At 41.6% G+C, this 24,036-nt stretch overlaps 2 protein-coding genes across 3 annotated transcripts; one reads left to right on the forward strand and one right to left on the reverse strand.

Annotated features, from left to right (window-relative positions):
• Positions 1-526: 526 nt before the first annotated feature.
• hexim1 (HEXIM P-TEFb complex subunit 1) lies at positions 527-2,432 on the reverse strand. The gene has a single exon (XM_068578540.1). It carries the CDS (start codon positions 2,098-2,100, stop codon positions 1,012-1,014), a length of 1,089 nt encoding a protein of 362 aa, XP_068434641.1. The 5' UTR covers positions 2,101-2,432; the 3' UTR covers positions 527-1,011.
• On the forward strand, positions 853-23,736 carry plcd3a (phospholipase C, delta 3a). Of its 2 annotated transcripts, none has more exons than XM_068578539.1 (15): positions 853-1,218; positions 13,576-13,743; positions 16,935-17,163; positions 17,709-17,838; positions 18,386-18,611; positions 19,122-19,323; positions 19,441-19,585; positions 19,866-20,018; positions 20,097-20,249; positions 20,350-20,500; positions 20,648-20,764; positions 21,026-21,204; positions 21,658-21,793; positions 22,065-22,214; positions 22,305-23,736. In XM_068578539.1, the coding sequence occupies exons 2-15, from the start codon at positions 13,605-13,607 to the stop codon at positions 22,457-22,459; spliced, it is 2,265 nt and encodes a 754-aa protein (XP_068434640.1). In that variant the 5' UTR covers positions 853-1,218; positions 13,576-13,604; the 3' UTR covers positions 22,460-23,736. The 2 variants fall into 2 exon arrangements, with proteins under 2 accessions (XP_068434640.1, XP_068434639.1); XM_068578538.1 differs by lacking the exon at positions 853-1,218 and adding an exon at positions 6,329-6,684.
• The last annotated feature ends 300 nt before the right edge of the window (positions 23,737-24,036 follow it).

A 24,036-nucleotide genomic window follows, 5' to 3' on the forward strand; every position in this document is an offset into this window, starting at 1 on the left:
AAGGAAACTTCCTCTTAACTACTCACTAAATACATGGTAACTACTGAGCCCTTGTGTTTCTAACGTACATGAATAGTTTTTATATGCATGTAATCTGTGAACATTCGCTGTAATTCTGTGAATCTACTGAAACGTATGATCATAATAGGCATACGAAGCTTTATTAAAACACAATTTGTATCAGCTCATTTGGCTTTTGATGTGACCAGCACAACACAATCGGTTAAGAAATTTTGGTGTACACCCATTTAGCATTTTATCTTGCAGGAACCATCTTGCAGAGATCCACATTAGGTTGAACCCGGAGTGGGTTAACCTTTATAAAGAGCATCTCCATCATATCCCATCCCCCCTTCTGCTCCAGTCCGGGTATTCTTCCTCGGCCTGTCTGGCCCTCTTCAGGATCTTCACAAGAAAAGCTTTGCGACTGTTTGTATTGCTGACAAAAGCCACGTATAGTTTCACGCGGCGGCTGCAGTGCACCGCTTCCTGTGTTTTAGAGCAGACTTTACGACACATGAACAACACCATTTCAAAATTTTATTTGAACTTATGTTAACACACAACTGTTAAAATATTCTCACTCAGGAATTTACTTCTGGAAAACAGTTTTTTGAAAGCTGACCCAATTAGCTGTAAGTTATTCTTTATTTTATTGGAGGAAATTGCAACATACGATGTTTGTTTTAAATTCAAAAAACGGAACAGGATATTAGTTGAAACAAACAAAAATATTCTCGTGTTGTCAAATACATTCTCTTTATAAAAAGAATCTTATTTTTGAAATATTTACATTTGGTTTGAAAAAAACAACAACTGAACAGGACACCCTTACAGTCCAAATAGAAAATAAACGGCAAGTATTGCATGGCAATGCAAGGACTCTGGGTCCAAATGACAAACTGATTACAGAAAAACGGACTTTTTTAAATCTTTTTTTTTTTTTTTTTTTTTTTTTTTAAATGCAGCAGTCCCATATTTTACCTTTTTGAAAAGGTGAATTGTGTCCTTTTAAATGGTCGCGACTTGGCCCCTGTCAGTGCTCGGCTGGTGCTGCAGGAGGAGCTCCGTGTTCTGGGCCCTCAGTCTCTCCAGCTCTCGCTCCAGCTCTCGGAGCCGGACCAGGGGGCTCCCCACGGTCAGACCCTCGGGCTCCGCGGCGCGCCGCAGCCGGTTGTTCTCCTCCTCCAGCCGGGACATGCACTTCTCCAGCTCCAGGTACTCCTGCACCAGCTCCTGCTTGGTCATATTCTGCAGGCTCTCGACGTGGTACATCTCGTAGGTCTCGGAAAAGTCTCTCTGGAGAAACTCCCCACCTGCGTTCCCGGGTCTCCCGATGCCGTCGCTGCCTCCGCCGCTACCGTTGTCTTCGTCCTCCTCCTCGTTGTTGTTGTCGAAGAGGTCCTCCTCGCTGCCGGTGTCCTCCATGCGGATACCGACCCCCGAGGGCCGCCTGACCCCGCTCTCGGTGTTGAGGTCGGGCTCCTCTCGGTCGTGCTCGTCCATTAGGAACTGGGTGGTGTTATAGGGTGCCACCGGGAGCCCTTTGGCGAACATTTCCTCTCTCAACCGGGAAGCTCTGGCCGTCTCCTTCTCATCCAGGGCTTTCCTCTCATCCCAGTTCAGTTTGTAATAAGGCTTCCAGTTGCGCTTCTTCTTGGAGGTCCTGCGCCGGTGCCGCTTCTTGCCCAGACGCGCATCCAAGCCGGTGTCGGAGTCGATGTGGCTGTCCTCTTGCGCCTGGTTCATAGGCTCCTCCAGCGGTCTGTCTTCGCCGTTTATCTCCAGCGGGTTGTGACCCCCGTCAGGCTCTGCATGAGCACCGGGTTTTTGGTGAGGCTGAGCTGCAATCGGGCACTTTGGAAGCACGTTTCCGGCTGCGAAGGCAGGGCACACCCCCCTCTGTCCGCCTTTCCTCTGCCATAACTTGTCTGTGTGGATGTCCCCACCGTGCTTCTGGTCTCTCTGCCGCCCCCTGCTGCCGTTCTCTGGTCTTGCATGGCTTCTGGCTGGGAGATGCTCCAACGCGTCTCCGCTGCTCCCACCTGATGGGCTGCCTGAAGTTTTCAGGTGATGGGTCTGCTCCACCGGCTCCGTCATCCTGAGGTTCCGCTCCGATGGATCCGCTTCAGCACATTTTTAGATGATGTTCTCGTTCTCAAAACTGAGCTTTTAAAGTTCGTTGAAATACGTCAAACTAAATTTAAACAAAATCCACGTATTCCAGAAATCACTAAAGAAAGTTAGAGTGTGAAATTAAACTCTGGCAGAATAAAAGTAAACTTCTGGACAGTAAACACTTGTTACTCCTTGAAGGGTTTGTCAGAGCAACTGTCGCTAACTACCATTAACTGTTTCGCTGCTGTCAGGACTATCGTTCACCCAGAGACGACGATTCGCCGTCACAACAGTGTCCAGTGTGATACTCAAGAAGAGGGAGCTCGTGTTTATATAGCAGCTCCGCCTCTCGTCGTGCGGATGCAGCTGTTTGTAACACCCGTTGGATTGTGGGACATGTGGTTTTCAGTTCAATGAAGCACTGTCGGAGGCCTCCGCATCGAACTCCATAGTCCACAAGTCCACCATAACTGATGAGTATTTTGACCAATCAAATGGCAGAGAGTTGAGTACGATAGAGTCCACCCCTCTCTTAGATGATTGGACAAGAGGATAACTTTGCTGTTGCTAAGCTTAAAGTATTTTCTGATTGGACAGCCAAATAGTCAATCAAAAGAACGTAATCCTCGCGAAGAAAGCAGTCCGGAGCATTATATAGACGGTACTATCTACAAATGAAGGGGTAGTGATAACAGTTACAACATACAAGTTAATTAAAATACAGTCTAATGACATAATATAATCATTGGAACGAAAAGGGATATTATATACTTAGGTTCAGTAGGGCTTACTTTAATTTAAAGACCACAAAGTTTAACGTAAAATAAGTAATATAATGAACACCCTCCTGTATTAGAAGCAAAATGCAGAAAACCTCTTGCGGAAACTAGTCCGAGTTGAACGTTCACACTGGAAAATAACTAAAAACACCTTACTTCCAAAATGAAATTATGTTTAATGTTTAGTGGCATCCACATGCGTCGTTTTGGTGGCAGTTGGACCATTAAATGATTCAGTATGAATATACTATGTGTTGTGCGGAGTGATACACTGTCGGACATGGGGCTCGAGTGAACGTTGGAATCAGCGTAAACAAACGGCATTTATTGTCAAGCCGCCGCGACGAGCACAGCTCCGAGCCCCTCGTTGTTTAAGGGTGGGTCAGGCGCGCTCACACTTGCTCAATAATCCTGTTATCAGTGGACGGAGTGCTGTCGATCAGTTTTGAGTATTTCTGCGCAACCCATGTTCTAAAATGCAGTGTTATATTTACACTGTCGTGTTAACAGCGAAGGAGAAGCTAGCTAGCTAACGTTAGCTACGCCGTGTCGCTCCCTTATCTAAACACTGACTTCATTCATAAAGTGTGTCGCCATACGCACTAACGTTGCAACCAAAATAAAACGTATCGACTATGTCGCAAAGTCAGTCGTTTCTAGTCAGGACTAGAGTCGGTATGCTTGACTCAAGCGCCATACTGTACATAAAGCCTGGCTTTCTAACGCTAAAGTGAACTAATTCACCACGAACGGTCGACCAGTTTCAATTAAAGTGTTTTCGTATTTGTTCATTTTGTCGACAGAGCGACAGCCAACATGCAACAAAGTAAATTAATAACAAGACCACGAGCAACAAACATTGCTACCGTTAGCCATTTGCTAACTAGGCCGGTGTATTTGTACTGGGTCCGTGTAAATGCTGGAACGTAACGTTACTCGTCAGGTTTACAACACGAATTCCGAGTGATCATTACTTTCTCGCAAATAAATATGGACCACCGTCTTTAAATGTGTGTCATCAGATTGAAAACGGCGCTTGCTATAATCTGTGGTATTAATCCGTGAACTGGAAATCAAGATGAACTACTTTAGTTTCAGGAAATAGACGGTCCCGGATCTTGCAAGGCAACACTGAAGCTCTCCTTTAGTCTACTGATCAAGCTCCAGCGTTGGTGGGGTTTTACACGCTAAGCTAACAATATTCTTATGTCTACGTTTGTCATAACTTTTACTTCAACTATTCTCGATATCTTTACTTTAAACTGCTAGATTGTATTATAGTTTGATAAAGAATACATTATAACCTTGTTATGAAGTATACACATATTAATATATATATATACATATATATATATATATATATATATATATATGTTTAATAATTATCTTCTATTGTCCATTTTTATATTTACATCTAGGAGCTTTGCACACTATTCACTGGAAAATTGCTCGTCAATCCACTCACTGGCTTCCTCTTTAACTGTGCATGTGTCACTATACCATGTACACCCACAGGCCTATATTCTTCAGTTTCCACAAACCAATTGCATTAATGGATGAAATGCGTATTCAGTCTGTGACCTCTTATGGTGTGTCTCCCAACACTGCTTACAAAGACTGAGAATCCAATGGCTACAAACAACAGAGGCCCACTGTTTCTACTAATAGAATCAGGCAGAGTTACAGCTCTGGCAAATAAGCAAGCTGAGCTGGGAATCCTTTGAGGAAGACGTGATATGTTCCAGTTAATATGAAACCTAATGACGATGGAAATCATACCAAGGGTTTCCATCTTCTCAAATCAAGGAGCGGTGCAGCTACAGAGCCAGAGCTGCTCCTGCATAGATCACAGCTTGTGAGGATTAGCAGGCATGACTTAATCTCTCACCCTGTCTAACGGAGTTGTTGCTGCAATTGAGAGGGAATGAAAGATACAAAAAAACATTTTTTAGGATATATGCATGGCTTTGAAGAGTACATGTTTAGTAATGGCTGCTATTCATCTGAGCACACGAGGGCCGTCCTTTTTTTAGATTTCAATGAAGACAGCAGGTCCAGATTTCTTGCACTAGTACATCATCTGCATTGGAGTGAGAGAAACATGTCACTTTAACTGACTTCCACCCACCCCGCCAAAGTTGCTTCTTTATGCACGTGTGTGTGCGTGCTGTTGGATTGCTGCGGATCAGGGAAAAATTATATTTAATGTTCTTCCTGACAGGACCAGTTTCAGACCACCCGGTGGAGCTCTGTCCCTCTCTACTCTGTTATAACTCCATTACGAAGACTTAATTAAGTTTCCAGCCACTGCTCTGCAACTGTGGGCACGTCTCCACCAACTTACAAAACATAATCAAGTCTATTTTTTATATAGCACATCACCATTTTTATCTATGTAGTTACATCTGGCCATATAAGATACATGTGATTTGTAAATATTTCATTGTTGTTGTTAAGATATTTGCAATTCCTCGTCATGGCCAACAGGGGGCACTGCACTCTAACTGATCGGGATAAATAATTAAATATTTCTATGCTATTAGTGCCTGTTTACTCTGACCAACAAGTTAACATGTTTTATAATGTCATAATCTATATTTTCCCCTAAAAGTACCCAGCACTTTGATACAGCCAGCGCCCAAGGACAAGGGTTGTCCTCATGAACCTCACCTGGATAATATAAAGGTTATATGATGGCCAGAAATGTTGTGGCGCACAATAAAAGGAAAACAATGACTTTCAGGCAATGGTCAAAAATACTCAGACAACCATCCATACACAAGAAAGTCCACACAATAGTTTTTACCCTCCTGAACCAATGCATTTAGCCCAAGTGTCAATATTTTTGCTTTGGATATTAGGTTGCACATTAAAGGTTGGTACACACGATGTATAAATGCGTCTACCTTTACAACGGGAAGAATTAAGAATTAAACATAGAGCAGACATTATATCATCATATATACTAACTTGTGCTTGAATCGTCAGTGGTGGACAAAGTACTCCGATTTTTTTTTAAACTTTTTAACTAAAAAAAACACCGTAGTGTAGAAATAATGTTAAGTAAATATACGTAACTAATACTTGAAGTATGAAAAGTAATATGCAGAATAATATAGGATTCATGTAGTTTAGGCTATATTGCATTAAAGCGTACAAGCAACCAGTATAGTAGTTGAATAACTTTAGAAACTGCAGGGAGGCTTGTGAGTCTTCGTTGATTGAATATAAATCTAAATTTGCAAGCAATCATCAACTATAGTAATTAAAAGAGTAAAACTTCCAATATTTTCCTCTGAAATATAGAGGAATAGTACAAAGTAAAATCAAATTTAAATGCTCAAAGAGTAGCTACTTCAACATAGTACTACTCGTGTTCTAGTAACCTGACCATCCGTGGGTTGCGCAGTTCGTCAGGGTTTGTTGGGGCTGCAGGAGGAGGTGGGAGTGCGTAAACTGTGCGCCTTGTTTGGAGTCACATTACGCACAGGCATGGGGAGCAAAGTCAGGGAGGGACTTTACACATGTGGAAAACGAGTAACTGTTGCGCTTAGCTGTCTCTCTCCATTCGGGGGCCTTTCTTGGACAGCACAAATCTGTGCTGGACGACAACCTGCGCGCCACCGGACTTTAACTTAACGAGGCAGCCTCGGGGCTGAGAGCTGCAGCCTGCAGTTATTTCCGCTGGTCGTAATAATGTTAGGCAGCAGTAAGTCAGCGGCCCCCGGCCCCAGAGAGCCGAGGAAAAAAGGGGCCGAGAAGGCGATGGACCCCATTAGGAGGCTCGGTAAGGAAACACAAACTCTCCAGCTCCCTGTTGCCGTAAAGGTACGACAATGACCTAAATATGTGGATATCGAGTTCAGTGTTTTTCCAACTGTGGCATCACCTCCGCCACCTCCTGGTATGTGAGTGAGTGATTAGGATATGTATTGCACTAAATGTATTCATACATTTCAGGGGGGAGTTGTAGTGATATTTGTTGTATTTTAAGAGTGACAAACATACTTTAACAATGTTATTTTCAATGTGTTGTGTGATCAATGTGATTACTGTAGTACTTTTTTAAGTATCGCGTTGCATCCTTTTAAGGATTATTTTCCTTGGTACGAGTTTGCTATATACTGATTACTTGTGAGGATGAAGTGTCATAACATGTGTTTGCTCAATCAGGACTGTACTGTGCATGTGCTTGTGACCGTTGCTCCCCCAAGTTAAAACCATCACGTAATATAATGGATTCCATTAGAGAAAACACTGAGAATACATATGACTAATAGCTTTTATTTCATGCGGTTAATCAGCGGATAATGACACATCAACCCGAGCTGAACTGGGCCGTGTGGGTGTCGTTTAAGTGGTCATGGGTTTATGAAGAGCTGAACACCCCTACGAGCCTACTGATGTGATTCAGGCTCCTCAGCAGACTGCAGCCTACGGTCTCTCAGCCCAACGCCGATTGGCTGCTGTACCCTTCACTCAGCTCATGGCGACACCTCGCCCCAAAATAGACACCTGCTGAGCAGCGACAGAGCACCTGTCAAAATCTTTGAAAAGACATGGGAAGTCTGGAAGTCTGGACCATGCTTTTGACCTATTTGCAACCTACAATAGTGTAAAATTCATGTATCATTTTCACGACTTTTGGCAATATTGAGGTAACGGCATAACATCAAGAATTAAATACAATTTGGTTGAAGTTGTTTATAAACTATAACGAGAACTGTATATGGGACATTTTAAATACAAGCAATACAATGACTATTTCCCCAACACAAAGTTTCTCAAAAGCTCCCATCAATAAATGGCTTCAGACTCCAAAAATAACTTCCTATTGCTGCTGATTACCTATTTGTGTTCTTGTTACGTATCATAAAGTTTATTTTGGCATTCGGACAACTCAAATCCTACTCCAAACCCTTTATTTTTCATGCTTTCACAGCAGTGAGCGTGCAGGGATCGCGACCGTGTCATTGACACAGAAAACTATCTGGAAACTCTGACACTATGCAGAAACGTGTTTAAGCATTACTGATGCTTGAGTTATGAAACTGTATCTCTGTGCCTGAAAATGTAATACACGACTGTCAATTCAATATTCACGCATCCCGCTAATACTGAATAATGAAGTGAGGTCACTCGCCCCTGACCCCATTCCCACATGTGTCGTCATAAATCAGTCTATTGGCCTTCAACCCCACATGTCTTAGTTGCGTTTTAATCCTTACTTCAGATGGAAAACACCACACAGCCTACTCTTGTACCCATGAGTGGAATTGTGTGTCACGTGGAGTCACAGGAGTAGTATTACTTGTTGGTTCAAAGATTTCTCACTTACTATAAGCCTTTTCCGACAGATAAAGTCTCACGTGAACCCAAGGTTTGTTGTTTTGTGATAATCTTTGAATCAGACAAATGTATACACGGATACATATATGTGTGGGTTTATTGATTTGGTTTCAGGGGGCGAGTCTGAGGTTGTTGTCAACTCTGGAGCTCTGTGGTGCTGTGATGGTGAAACACATGCAATTAGTTTATTGTGAGAACAAACAGGATTTACACAAACAAAATACACAACTTTATCAGTTTAAGTTTGTAAAACACCACAAATTCATATAAAACAAAATCCAGAATGCTGCATTTACATTTTCAAACAATACTACTCCAAAAAAAGAGAGAGAAAATGTGCTGTTGTATTAGTGGCTTTTCCTAATTTTAAAAGTAATTTTGAACAACATAATAGGGAAAGTGATTTGTGTGTGTCTGTGATTGGTGTAAACAGTATAAACACATATATATAATATATATATATATATATATATATATATATATATATATATATATATATATATATATATATATATATATATATATATATATATATATATATATACACATATATATACACACACATATATATACAGGTTTGCTTTGCTTTGCTTTACAATTGCAGATTTTTCCAATATGACTTGTGGTTACTCACTTGACGCATCGATATTGATGAGTCACTGCTGGATTTGAAAAAAAAAGTTTAAAATAACTGTCATTTTAAGATGCACTTTGCATGTGATGGTTTGCATGTCTGCTATATATATATATATATATATATATATATATATACACATATATACACACACACATATATATACAGGTTTGCTTTGCTTTACAATTGCTTATTAATACGTGAATCTCTCTTTGTCATTATAAAAGGCAAAGATAATGTTAAAACTGAGTGCTGCAATTTTTTAGTATTCTGCTTCATGTTGAACAGTGTGCTGTCCCAAAAAAAAACGTTGGCAATAATTCTTCATTTCAAAATAACACTCACTTTGTTTCTTATCATATTACTGGAGAATATGTTCTCAGATCAGCCGCTGAGTGTCACAACCACCTTTTAACTGTGGATATCACCATTTTCATTAAAGGCTGGACCTGGACCCGTCTTGTGGGGCCAGCTGGGAGACAGAATTAAGAAAATGTAATTAACCCTTTGGCCCGTATCACGTCAACGACACTCTTAACTTTTCTATCTTTATGCAAGTGTAGAATCCTTGCTAGCTGACTCTTGTGACAGTTGTTATGTTGAGAGAAACGTGAACCATGTCCCAGGACGAGCTGGTATGTGGGTGCGAGTGAAGAGGTCTCACGCAGACACAATCTAATACTGACCAACTGATATGGTTATTTTCTTTCTGAGCCGCCTCTCATCTTAAAGGCGCTCCCGCTGCTCACAGTGTGGACACACGTATCCTGAGAGAAATATTCCTTATGGGACTGATTATTATGTTTATTTCTTTTCTCACAACTGATCCAGTTTTTGTGTTTTTCTTTGAGTCAGTTGTTCTCACATAGAACTCTCAGATTATTTGTTGGCCAGCTGGTCCACCACTGAAATATTATTAGCAACTATTGAAGACGTTCATGACTGCGTTGACTGCTTTTTCCTCTTGCTCCGACAGTAGGTCTTCACTTATCCTGTGAATAAACTCAACATCTGTCAGAACAGACATTCATGGTTTCCAGATCATGAATCCCTTTAACATTTCCTTTAGCGCCGAGGTTCACGTTTGTGCGTTTAGGTCAAATGTCTAAACAAGTGTTTGATAGATGTTCAATGACAGGATATTTATTGCGAACATTAATTTCCTCCGCCGTATTTTATAATCACTTTGGGGATACCTTTGCTTTCCATATAGCGTCATCATTATCGTGAAAGTTCTGTCCAGACAGTATGACCCTGCAAAACTAATCAGCCTTTGGCATGACGCATACATATGCTAAACTAAGACGGTGAAGATGGTAAACAATGGACCTGGGAAACATTATGCATATTAACGTTGTCATTTTGGGCATGTTATTGTTTGCATTTTGCTCAAAACGCGGCTCTGCAAAGTCACAGCAATGCTAGTGTGGCTAACATTTCATTAAGTCCGGTCAAATAGGTTTCATGTTCATCAAATTTGACGAATGTAATTCCCATCAGCTGTAATCTGTTTAGCAAATGTTAGCATGATATTGTTGCGCTTAATTGAGATAGTTAACATGCTGAACATTACTTGTGCCTAACATTACATGTGCTTAATCATTAACGTGTTAGCATAGCTATTTACAGCATGTGAGCATGCTGGAACTAGCATTTAGCTCAAAGCACTGCTAAGCTTTGTTGTTAGCTAACATGGTTGTAGACTCTTGCAACTTTCTTTCCTCTCTACCATTGCTTATTCGGCTGTTCTTACAATCTCTGTGCTGTGTTGAAATGCTTGAAATAAAATACATCATGGTTGCTAGCCAGTCGGCATGCAGGGCTTTGGCCATCCGATGAAGGGGATGTCAACTAGATTTTCTGCAGGAGACAGTGAAAAGAAAACACAATTCAGTTCTCTAGCCTGATGAATCATGCCCATCCCTCCACTTACACCCTCCAATAAAGAGGTTTTTTTAGGAGCCTAGTGTTTGAAACTGTGAATGTGCCTCTGTTTAAACAGACTGTGGATTGGCCAAACCCTTTTAGGCTTGTGCTCACTTGTTCTGTTAGATATTAAAACAAATCAGGTAGAAAAGCAAGAATGTGGATTTGGCTGGAGAGGCAATAAGAAGATGCAGCAGTAGGTTGAGACTCAGGCAGTTAAGGCTGTTTGGGCAGTTTAGCATGGTCAATGACCTGCAGTTAATCTGGCCCATGCCTGTGGGAATGCCTTGCATGTGGTAACAGCTTGGAAAAACAGGGTTGTTATGGATGGAGGGCTGGGAGGGGGATTTCTTTGTCTTCGACCTGATGGGGAGAGATCTGCGGCTGCACTCAGTCCGTCTCTCGTTGGGGGGAGGGAGCTGAGAGCAGTTTCTGTTGTGCTGTAGCTTCAGGGGCCCCCTAAGGAACTTTATTAGCCAACTGGCACTGACAGTATGAGTACTGTGATTTAAGGGAGAGTTAGAGGAACTTTGCCAACTGTGTCTTGACAAATCTTTGCAGGTGAGCAGGAGACTAAATCCTGAAGAATAATTCAACAACAGGGAGAGTTTGCTTGGACTTTTCCTTTAAAAAGTCCTGAAAGAGAAAATGCTCTGTGAGAGGCCCCATTCATCCCTGAAAAAAAGAAGCAATGAGGCATAGCTGAATGTGCTTTGTTAACCCTTAACTTATGACCAAATCATGCAAGTACAGCATAAGTAACCATTTATTTAACTAGTCCTTGAAAAACTAAATAGATTTTACCACTAAAAGCTTTTAACTCTTTTTACACCTCTTTAACTAAACGTTAATTTGCAAACCATCAAACCAGTTTTGAACATTTTCCAGTTATTTGAAAGCATGCGTCCTTGTTTTGGGTGATATTCAGCCTGTGGCCTTAAACACATGTCGTCAACCCTTCCCTTTACTATAAAATAATGGCAAAAATGCCCCCCAAAAAAACGTGTCTATGACATTAATCATTTACTGATTAATCTTGTAGTTCCTAAAAAACCTAAAATGTCTTAAAATAATAAACAACAAATAAAAGCTGCTTCTTCATTTTCCACTTAATTTGAAGAAAAAACATTCAAGACAACTATACACAATAAATAATTGTAGAAATATTCACAAAAATGTCCACTCCACAGTATAGGATTGCACTCTGAGTCGTCTGTGGGTCATGTTTGAACAAGTGTGTAAACATTTCTTGAATGTCCTTTCACCTTTGACCCTGCCAGCCAAAACCATCATTAGTTTTAGACTAGAGCTGCAGTTGGCAATTTTATTAACTTTGGACATTGTTTTGTATGATTATTCATTTATCCTATGTCAGAGAAAAGCCTGTCACGGCTCCTCAGAGGCCGACGGCGTCTAATAATAGATTAATTGACCTACTCGTCAGCTCTACTTTAGTCCTTATTCAATTAAGATGTAAACAAAACCAGCTCATGTAAAAGTGGCCTTGTACTGCAGACACCAAAGTTGAGAGTTTTTGCGATTGATCATCACATTTTTCAGTTTTTCATAAGTGATAGCAAATGTAGCAAACAGCAGTAGGCTACATCCTTGTTTTCCTTTCTGTGTTTCGGTGATAGCACATGACTGCTGTTGATTTACTGTTGTGGTACCACCTTGCCTCCTGCTATGATCTTTTATTTTCTGCTTTAGCTTGCTCTGATCCTATCAGTGCTGACAACAAATAATGATAATACCTCTTTTCTGAGGCGCTTAATTCTTTTAAGCTTCTTGATGAAATTTCCATGTGATGATAATAGCTAGGGAGAACTACCATAAACAGTAGAGCCAGATAAATACTGTCTGTTGGCCTGCTACTGTCCCAAGAGAGATATAAATCTACAAATGATCATGGTGGTTTCACTTCCCAGCATTCAATTTGTTTTTTATGTTTTTTCAATTTTATAAAGTCTAGAAACATTGCTTCGTAAAACATTAAGTCACTTTTTTTAACACAATACACTGCAGCTTCACTTAGCATACTGAAACTAAACTGACCTTTAGCACAGGTCATTTCCTCTGCGGTTTGTATATGAAACACAGCCCTAGGTTTAGGGTGTAAGCAGCAGTGTTGACTGTATATGTGTATACATTTTTTTGTGTGGGGGCGGTGAAGACTATTGAGGTTGTATGAGAGTTGGTCATTTAAAAAAAATCAACATCGCCTGCCAAGCTCAAAAAATCATTAGTCAAGGTTGGTGAAGTGGCATTAGAGAGGCTGAAACATCCATCCGTGACCTTTAATTTAGTTAATCTGACAAACAGGAACATGCTTGCCCAAATATCTGCAACACTATCAGCCTCAGCTGCACTTTGTGCTGATCAGCATGTATTAGCATGCTTACACGCTAAACTAAGAGGATGAACATGGTAAACATTATACCTGCTAAACCTCAGCAAGCTAGCGTTGCCATTGTGAGCCTGTTAGCATTTAGCACAAAGCTACACGTTGGCTGATCACATCCTCACAGAAGTGCTAGCATAGCATTGTTAGCCTTACAGACAGCCACAAAAGATTAGGATTTACCGACACACTTCCTAAGAGAAATAATTTTGTTTAGAAATATTTTTAGAAACCTTATATCCTTGTATGTCGACACAATAAAAACCCAAGTTATAGTGCTCTTGCTGATGACACAATATGAAACTGAATCACAGTTTGTTTTTACACTAAACTTCCTGTTTTGTTCTGTGTGTGTTTGTGTGCTTCAGGACTGCTGGATAATGAGGACGTACGTGTGATGATGCAGGGTTGCAACATGGTGAAAGTTCGCTCTTCGAGGTGGCAGAAGAGCCGAAACCTGCGGCTTCTGGATGACGGACTCACTGTGTGGTGTGAATCCACCAAGAGCTCTCGCAAAGCCAAAGCCCAGCAGACATGTGAGTATTGCTAAACTTGGCTTTGAGAACAAGGGAAGTGGGATGGAGAGCCCAGTGTATTTGTGCATGTGTGTGTGTGGTTTGGCTTGAGCAGATTAGGAGGAAGTATAAAGGTGAAAAAGAGGAAAAGGACCACAAGTTAGTTATAAGAAGGGAGGCGGGTTAAGCAGGAGAAATAGCTCTGAAAGCGAGAGTGCTCATGAATAGAAATTGATTTCAAGAGAGGAAGCTTGAGCGATATCAGATTAGAGGAAAAGGGCTTTGCCGAAAAGGAAATTCTGCACAGGGGCACAAAGCAGAGAAAGACTAGCAGGCCTTCCTCCAGCCCAGTACAGACTCAGGGAGCCAGCTTATTGTTCAGGGTTGTTGAGCTGTTTTATCTTGGCTCAATCTCTTACTTATTAAAGGGCTGTTTGTTTCCATTGCAAGTGAGGAGACTAATCATGGGTGTTGTAATCTGGCTAAACAATAATCATGTGTAGTTTATGGTGCCGATTCATAAACCCTGGAGTCGTAAAGAGTACAGACTACGGACACTTTTGTATACCTTCCACACTGAATTACCCTGGTCGCGACAGAAATCAGAAGATGCAAAAACTCTTGCGTTGTCTGCATACAACAGAATATAAAAAAAAAAAATATTTATAAATATGAAGAAAATGTCTATCTAAAGACAAAGTAACAGGTTGACCTCCATATACAAAACAGAACAACAGATAGAACAGGCACACAATCATCCAAAACCAGAAAAAACATTGGTCCTCTTGAACTTCCTGTAGTAAAACTATTTGCATTGCTAGATAAGAATAGTAAATAAGTGGATTTATTTATTTTTGTGAGGACTGACTGCAAAGAAAAAAGACCCAGAAACAATGCAAAACTGTAGTAATTGAACAATAAATGCCACATATACTCTCAGTGAGGAAATACAAGGAACTTTATGCATATGAAATGTAATATCAGGGCACAGGCATTATTTTTATTCTCAAATTCCTTCATGGTTTTAAATTTACATGTTTTAGCTGCGATGGTACACTGTGTCCAAATTACACCAGTGGCTCACATGAATACAAATGCTTGAAAGAGTCACATAAAAGAGAGACAGAGACATTACACCTGATTGAAAAAAAAACAATATAAACGTGAAGAACATGGTTGTTTTTAGAGAGCAAGACTAGGATAGGTATTTCACCTGCTTCATATTGACACAGAAAAGGCATTCAAACAAAAGAGATTAGACTCTGTAGAGATTGACAAAGTGCAGGGCATTTATCTTATCTCAAATTTTCTTTCCATGCCCTTTTTTCTTTTTTAAAGCTAAATCTTCTATTGGAATGAAAATGTACTGCAAGCTGGGTGCACAATAAATCTCTCTCACTTTCTTTTCTTCCTTGTTGCTCAACATTTTAGCGTCTCCACCATCCAGCTGTTTGTGCTCTTTGTCCTGAAGTTGAAGTGCAGTTTGTTGCTCACCCCCTGCTAGCCTTACAACGAGGAGGTGGTTGGGTGGTCAGAGTTGGTGAAGGCCGTCTTGATTGTGCTAAAGCAGCTCCAGAAATAGAAACAGAGTGGCCGAGTTGCTGCCTGTAACACTCCCTACAATGAAGTCAACAAATAGTGTGAGGACAGCCGGGACACTGTAGACGGATACCGATAATGCTGCAGGCGGCCGGGGAGCATATCCGTGTGCGTTTAAGTGCGTGTTTGTGTGGATCCAGGATAAAGGATTGGCTTGGTTCCTCTTTTCCGAGCTCAAGGCTGTTCTCCAGGTCCAGTGGGATCTGGCGCCTGCAGTTCAATGCTGCGTCTGATGCTCTCAAGTACTTGGCACAGAGTACAACCCTTTGCACTTCTGCTGTCCCTTTCTAAACCACGCACACATGCACATACACACACACACGCACACACATTCATGTCACTTTCACCACGTCTCTGGGTAAACCACAAAAGAGGAATGTGGAGTAATTTTGAAGAGGTGGACTACAGAGGCTTTGTGACCTCCAGCAGCAGAATGAGGCTATTGTCAGGGCAGACACTGCTTATTACCCAACTGAGTGATCACTCCGCAACAGGCATCCCAGGGCAGAAACAGACAAGCTCCTGTGCTGAATGAAGTTGTTGTGTGAGGATCAGCTTGAAGCCATGCAGTGTTTGTGTGTTTTGCTGTCTTCTCTGGGGAAAAAAAGTGTTGCCCAAGCTAACCAGCAAATATGAAATCAGGTCACATGAAGTTGTAAATCTCAACCTTTTTGGTCTCCATCAAAAATAAGTAGAAATATGTTTTCGGCCTCGCTGGCATAATTCATGTGGCAATGTCATGTCTGTCAGTCGACCATTGAGCTACAGACTGAAGTAAACATCTTTGGTAATCCCCTGATTTTCCATTGGGCGTCATCATCAGTTCAATTCTATGTTTACATTACTTTAGATCTGTGACTTACAATTACTTAATTATTGTTCACTTAAACATAGCATTACAACATCCCAGAGCCCAAAATGATGTCCTCAAATAGATTGTTTTATCTCACAAAAGTCCAAAACCAAAATAATGTGTTATTTATTGTCGTACGTGATGAGAACAAGCAGCTAATCCTCATATTTTAGAAGCTGCAACCAACAAATATTTGCCATTTTTGCTTGGAAATTGTGTGAAACATTTAATTGATAAAAATGAATTGCCATTAAATTAGTTATTAACAGCTCTACCGTTGGTTTATTACTAATCACCTGCAAAATGAATGACAATCACAGCCTTAGCTGCACTTTGTGTTCGGAACTAATTAGCAAAAGTTACATCCTCGACTTCAATGTCCTTATGAGCATGTTAGCATGCTGATGTCAGCATTTAGCTCACACATCCTCACAACATGGCTGTGGACTCAGCTTTGCTTTTTTTTAATATATATCCTATTAATCAACCCTCCAATGATCATCTATAGAGCCACCATGTTGAGATAATAACTATAAAGCCATTAAAAGCCTTGCTCCGTGAGTGTCAGCACACAGGGCATTAACTGAAGCATTTTACTTGCATGACAGTGTGTGCGCTATAAGAGCCATAGGTTGAAATTATGCGGTTGAGAAGTGTGGGACTTATGAACCCCTAAAAGGGCCCGATGTTTGACCTTCAGCTGCTTCACTCCTTTACTCCACAACACAATCACTCTTCTTCTTCCCCTCTACTCCTCCAGTCGCGGTGACGGAAGTGGAGTGCGTGCGTGAAGGCTGCCAGTCCGAGGCGCTGCGGCGGCTGAGCGGCTCGGTGCCGGAGAGCAAGTGCTTCACGGTGGTCTTCAGAGGGGCCAGGAAGAGCCTGGACCTGCTGTGCCCCCGTGAGGAGGATGCTCAGCGCTGGGTGAGAGGGCTCCGCAGTCTTAAGGAGCATGTGGCCGACATGACTCAGGAGCAAAAGCTGGACCAATATCCTGCCCAATTTCTAATATGTTAGAATAAACTTAGTGTATCTGAGGCAGCATTGCTATGGCGACTGACTCTGCTGTCCCATGTGCGAGCCCACGTCCACAGCACATAGCTAAAGAGAGCCATAATGACTCGGAAAAAAAGAGACGTCTAAATATAGTCTGGCTATCACTGATATTTAAAATCCCTCAAAGCCAGAGGATAATATGACTCTATCAGGTAGAGCGTGACATTAAGATCATCACTTCTCCGTTGACCTATTATTAGCTTTGTAAACAAATAAATCATCAGGACAATTATCTTGTTAGCTCGTCTATTATATTTCATAAAGCAGCCTGGGTTTATCTTGAACGGTGTAATGTGTATGTGTCTTCTGAGTTACAGTTTGCACATGTAGGTGAAGAACTATAATTAGTCTTATGTTACATTAGATCTCATTCATTTGATGGACACTTTTGGTCAGCAGTATTTACTCAAAATGTATTTTCAGGCCAAAGTGCCTGATGAACTGTAGTCTTGAGGTTTTATTTCTTAACCCTCTACACTTGGATCCGATGCTACCTGAAACGAGCGGATCAGAACCAGGACGGCAAGATGAGCTACGACGAGGTCAAGCGGCTGCTGCAGATGATCAACATTGACCTGAGTGAGCAGTACGCCCGCTGTTTATTCAAGGTTAGGAGCATCCTGTGAATCTTAATCTTTAGCGCCTGTAAATTATCCTCTTTTGCTGTGATTGTAATATAAGCTGAACACTGGAAGAAAAAAGGGATTGACTGCTCAAAAAGTTGGTGATTTTTTTGCTAGTGTCAGTTTACTGTGGCACCCTAGAGTCTAGAGTCTGTGTTCAATTACCAAGCCAGCGGCCAACCCCCGTCCACATCTTTATCCCCTCCCTCTTGTCTTCCTCAACAAAGCAAGGCGCAGCTCTTTCTTTATGTTGGGGCATTACCGCCTGCTATGTCCCTCACCTCTCTTTTACAGCTGAATTGTTGGCTTTTATGCTCCGTCCCGATGCACTTTCCAATACTGACCATCCCCAAAAACCTGTATTTTTAATGTAAGTACACAGAGCTGGGTTGATTTATTATGGAAACACTTTCATCACGGGGAATTTGAAGCCTTCCCAAAATAAAAATCTACTGTGTTTCCTATGTGTCTCCATGTGTGTCTGATTGTTATCATTTTTTTTCAAACTCCTCCCCATCGCCTGGCATCCCAGAGGTGTGACAGATCCGGGGATGATCGTCTCGATCACATAGAGATTGAGGAGTTCTGCAGGGAGCTGCTGCGCCGGCCCGAGCTGGACGCAGTGTTCAGACACTATTCAAGTAACGGCTGTGTGCTCGCCACTGCCGAGCTGCGGGACTTCCTGGGAGACCAAGGAGAAGACGCCTCGTTGAATCATGCTCAGAGCCTCACACTCACCTATGAGCTCAATGACTGGGGTAGGTCCTCAGAGCAGTCATTAAAGGCGTGAAAGAAAGAGCGCACAACCGTTTCATAGAAACACCGTGAATGTGACAAAGGGGATTCTGCTTATTCCTGTGAAGGCCTTTGCTAGTCTAAACACTGAGCCTAAATCCTCTGCACTAAGTAGTTAGCACGAGCTATATCTGCAATGAAGAATAACAAAATGCCACACACAACAACTCAAACGGTATGAACAGAATATCCAAGGAAAAAAGTAGTGAGTTTTGAGTGAGACGTTAGGTAAACCAGATGACCGTCTGGTTCAGTAACAGAGAATCCTAGAAAATAAGGGGGTCAATAAGGTGCAAAGATATCAACAATATTTAGACTGTTTAGCTCAATTTGTGTGAGAGAATAAAAGCTGTGATTAGTGTAAACATTCTTCATTGTAGCAGAGTCCTAATACATGTTGTTTCAACCCTTAAATCTCAGCAGTTTTTTCTAATAAAGTTGCTTGACTTTAAAGTCTTTGCCATGTATTGCAGCTCAGAAGAACCACTTCATGACCCAGAACGGTTTCACCATGTACATGCTGTCCCGGGAGAACGATGTTGTTAATCCCGACCATGCCAGAGTCTACCAGGACATGAGCCGCCCTTTGGCGCACTACTTCATCTCCTCGTCGCACAACACGTACCTCACCAAGGACCAAGTCACCGGCGCCAGCAGCACTGAGCCGTACATCAGGTATTCTGACTGAGACTCAAAAAACATCATCAGACGGCACATATTGCGCCATGATCAAAACCTATTGAGGTGTTCTTAGAGATGACCGATCTTTGCGTACATGTCTTTCACTCACAGGGCTCTGAATCAGGGCTGTCGCTGCGTGGAGCTGGACTGCTGGGATGGAGATAAAGGGGAACCTGTCATCTACCATGGCCACACTCTCACCTCCAAAGTGCCCTTCAAGGAGGTCATTGAAACCATCGCCCAATACGCCTTCAAGGTCAGAGGCCCTTGATTGAATGGTGTAAATCCTCAGCTATGACAGAATGCTTGCTGCTCTTTAATACTGCTAATGAAATAAGTGAGTAGTCAGTCAGACTTCTCGCTTTCACAGCCCTCTGCGCTTCTTGTGGTTGCAAACTTGGCTGTGAGGCAACCTTGCGGTATTTTGGTTTGGACATACTATAACATCACAGTATTTGGTCCCGCATAGCTATCATGTGATCTAATTGCATTTCAATGGCATGGAATATGCGGTTTTCCTGTGTTTCTCCCTGCAGGCGTCACCATATCCTCTAATCTTGTCCTTGGAGAACCACTGTTCTGTGGAGCAGCAGGTCGTCATGGCCAAGCACCTCCACACCATCCTGGGCAGCAAACTGCTCACCAAGTCCCTGAGTGCCCAGCCGCCGGAGGATCTGCCTTCTCCTGAGGTACAACACACAGCGAGATACTTTTTTTTTGAAGATCTAGCTGTCTGGTTTTCTAACAGAGTCTTTTGTCCGTTGCAGGCGCTGAAGGGCCGTATTCTGGTGAAAGGGAAGAAGCTGATTCCTCACTTGGGCCAACTGAGCAAGGACGGCAGCTGTGCCAGCTTCTCCTCAAGCTCTGAAGAGGAACCGGTAAGCAGCAATAAGAACACCCCCAAGAAGGATCCCGCAAAGGTCAGTTCAACAAAACTTGCTGTTAAGTCTGAGAAACTTTTTAAGTGAACTTTTAGATAATCAGCAAATGTTCTTTTCTGTTTGCATTTGCCCTTCTCAGGTCTGTTCTAAGCTGAGCCCAGAGTTGTCAGAGCTGGTGGTGTATTGCAGAAGTGTCCCCTTCCGTGGCTTTGAAAATGCATCTGAAAAACCTCCAAATGAAATGTCCTCCTTCTCTGAAAGTGATGCCCTCAAGCTCATCAAAGACTCTGGTACAACAATGGAAATAATTGCATCTTGAAATTACACAGAGAAAAGTCAGAGTGATTTTAGGATATTGCCTTACTGCAGCTGATTCTACACAAAATATAATCACCCTCCAGTGTACCATGCGTGTGGATTTCTTCTTTCATTCGCAGGAAAGCTTTTTGTGAGACACAACAGCAGGCAGCTGAGCCGGATCTACCCCTCCGGCCAGCGCCTCCAATCATCCAACTATGATCCTCAGGAAATGTGGAATGGTGGCTGCCAGATGGGTTAGTACTCCAGACAAGAAGCCTGGATGCTGCTCTGATGGTAGCACATTAAGGCAATTCATTTGAAAAAACATTATGTGGTCACTAAGTGCCAAAGAAACGTTGTCTTGACTAATTTCTGCAAATTGCTGCCACATCATAAAACATTGATGTCACCGGCTTTCACTGACTGACAGCATTTAGGGCTGCTTTTATGTTTTCCGTCGGCACGCGTGCGATCAGGCTCGCCGTGTTACTGACTCCTCTCTCTGTGCTGTTCAGTGGCTCTGAACTTCCAGACTTCTGGCGAGCAGATGGACCTGAACCAGGGTCGCTTCCTTCCCAACGGTCGCTGCGGATACGTTCTGAAACCTAGCTTCCTGTGCAGTCCCACGTCCGACTTCAACCCAGAGATCACGGGTGGAGGCCCCGGTCACATCCCGACCCAGCTGACTATACGAGTGAGTGGTAACAGTGTTGCAGCAAATTCTGAATGTCCGGCGCAAATTCATCTTAAAAGTCAGAATTACTTCGATCGAGTTTCTATATACTTTGTTCCTTAAGATCAAAACTCATTAAGCTCAAAACTCTTTATGTATGTTGGCAGTGTGCTTTATTTCGTGTACTTTTACTGTCGTTTCTGAATCCTCTGAACATAAAACACCTATAAAATGTTTGTTTGCAAGAGATATTCCTCCTCTGTAGCTCTTTCAGAGATTTATTCCTTTTTTTCCATTAAAATATATTTATTTTTTAATTTGATCCAAATTGCAGTTAAATATAGAGTGAGTTTTATGCTGCACAGCTTGTGAGGCCCTTAGAGGCATAATTGAGATTTTGGGCTATACCAATAAAATAAATTTGATGACTCAGAATTGGATATGATAATTTACTAATTACATTTTGCTTTTTAGATAATATCTGCGCAGCAGCTGCCAAAAATCAACACAGAGAAGGCCAGCTCCATTGTGGACCCACAAGTGTGGGTTGAAATCCATGGTGTGGATATTGATAATGCAAGAGACAAAACCCACCGCATTGACAACAATGGTAACACATCTAACACATCATAAATTAATTTAAAAAACATTTGACATTAAAGTGTCAATCTTTTTTTATTCCTGCTTTTTATTGCAAATCCATGATTGCTATGAAATAATGTTACCGTATGCTGTAAAGCTGTTTGTGATGATGTTAATGCAGGAGGCAACAGATGACCGCATTAAGCTGCACAGATCTTTTGTCCATCACCATGATTTGTGTTGTTTTGAGAGGTACTTTACTGGATGACGTATTTATGGCTCTTGTGCGCCCTCTACAGGTTTCAACCCACGATGGGACTGCACTCTGAGCTTCCAGCTGCAGGTCCCTGAACTGGCTCTGGTGCGGTTTGTAGTGGAGGACCATGATCACACTGCCAAAAACGACTTTGTCGGGCAGTTTACTTTACCCTTCATGAGCCTACGAACAGGTGCTCATGAAGATCCACAGAGCATATTGAAAACTAGCCATCACTATGGCATGTTTGTGACGTGTGCTTGATATTCTCTTTTCTTCTCAGGTTATCGCCATGTCCATTTATTGAAGGGAGATGGTTCCAGTCTGTCGCCCAGCACACTCTTCATCCATGTTAAAGTGACCCGCAAAGGAGTTCCCATCAAAACTGTGTCCGAGCGCATGGCCATGGCCATGGCCATTGCTAAAGGCAAGGCATGATGTGCATCTGAACGAGATGGAAAGCTGCGTTTTCTGACAACAAAGAGCTTTGGACGAGGGGCTCTGAATGTTGCCGCCAGCCGGTCTCCCAGTCTATACCTCAAGTGGTCCAATTTACACTAAGCCACTTCCCACTACAGGAGGAGAGACGCTGTTTTTCAGAGACGAGGAAGATCGCTGGATATTAGCAAATGAATTGCCTCAGGCTGGATAATGAATCTGTAGGAGAATCTGGTCTTGTAAGTGCTGAGTGCTCTGGAAACAGAGCGCTGAGGATTGTGGTTTATGACAAAAAACAATGATAGACTTGTTACTAAATACATTTTTGTGTCATTTACTCTCATGTGTAGGTGGCTATCCTAGACTATGTTGGACTGAAGATGTGTTAATTCATCCTTTTATATTTTAGTATTTTAACATTTTTAAACATCAGTATTTGACTTGAACCTGAAGAAAAACTGATATTTTAAATAGAAACAACACTTACGTAACTGACGCTGTCTCAGTTGGTCAACGCTATAAGTGGGAATCCAAGCATGTGATTGAAATGTTACTGTTTTATTAATTATAGTTTTAACACTATTTGTTATGTAATAATGATTTAGTGTTAATCACGATTAGTTAATGCTAATGTTTCAGAGATTGTCACAGGTTATTTTATCTATGAAGAATGAACAAATTATGAAATTGTTTATTCATCTAGTCTTACTTGATACTTCAGATACTTGGCACTTTTAATGTTATGGAAAAATATGTCCACAACTTTCAAATGAACTTGAAATCTAAACAGTATTAACTTTAACTTAACATTATTACAAATGTAACTTGTTGTATTTGCCTCAGCATCATTTCATGTTAAAATAAGTGTTTATGTGTTGGCGACATTTGGTTGAAGGCTCCTTTTACTATTTTTTTATTAACAATCCTTCATAATTATTTGTGTTTCCAATTATCATCTCTACAATCATATCTGACAATTGTGGTTAAACATTAATTACAACAGTTTTACAAAACCACCAATTATTTCAGGCTACAGTTAATCATGTAAAGCTCTTATAAAGAGCTTCCCTGATGATAAAATAGTGCAGTAATGAAAGGTGCTGCACATGCATTACTGTAATAACAGCATGTATGATCAGGATAGATTTCAATAGAATGTAACAAATGGTGCAGTATGACTTTGCAGTGTTAAAGAGTAAAGACTTTGTTGTGTGAATGGTAGTTGGTATTATGTATGCAAGAGAAAATACTGTTTTCATAAAAGCACTAATAACACATTGCAGTGTTTTGTTGTTTTTGCATAAGCAATCAAGAGAGAGACAGAGTGTGTGTGTGTGTGTGTGTGTGTGTGTGTGTGTGTGTGTGTGTGTGTGTGTAGAGGGGTGGGTGTTGTGGGGTATATATAGTATGAATGAATATCTCCACATCACATTTGGTTTGCATTTAATTATTGTATCTGACCAGCTAAACTCCTTGCAAGCTGATAATCTGCAGGATATCCAGATGGCCAGTGAACTGCATACAGGCTAAGGCGACGTCACTTCGTTGTAGTATTGTATTGTGTTGTTTTGAGTCCA

Source organism: Clinocottus analis, unplaced genomic scaffold, assembly GCF_023055335.1.
Source record: "Clinocottus analis isolate CAN_PGR_092001 unplaced genomic scaffold, fCliAna1.0.p SCAF_16, whole genome shotgun sequence".
NCBI lineage: Eukaryota > Metazoa > Chordata > Actinopteri > Perciformes > Cottidae > Clinocottus > Clinocottus analis.

Coding starts and splice junctions, on each gene's coding strand:
- hexim1 (XM_068578540.1), bottom strand. CDS start 2,100: ATGACGGAGCCGGTGGAGCAGACCCATCACCTGAAAACTTCAGGCAGC.
- plcd3a (XM_068578538.1), top strand. CDS start 6,594: ATGTTAGGCAGCAGTAAGTCAGCGGCCCCCGGCCCCAGAGAGCCGAGG. Junction 19,324..19,440: donor AGCACTGAGCCGTACATCAG/GTATTCTGACTG, acceptor TTTCACTCACAG/GGCTCTGAATCAGGGCTGTC. Junction 21,794..22,064: donor CCACCGCATTGACAACAATG/GTAACACATCTA, acceptor CGCCCTCTACAG/GTTTCAACCCACGATGGGAC.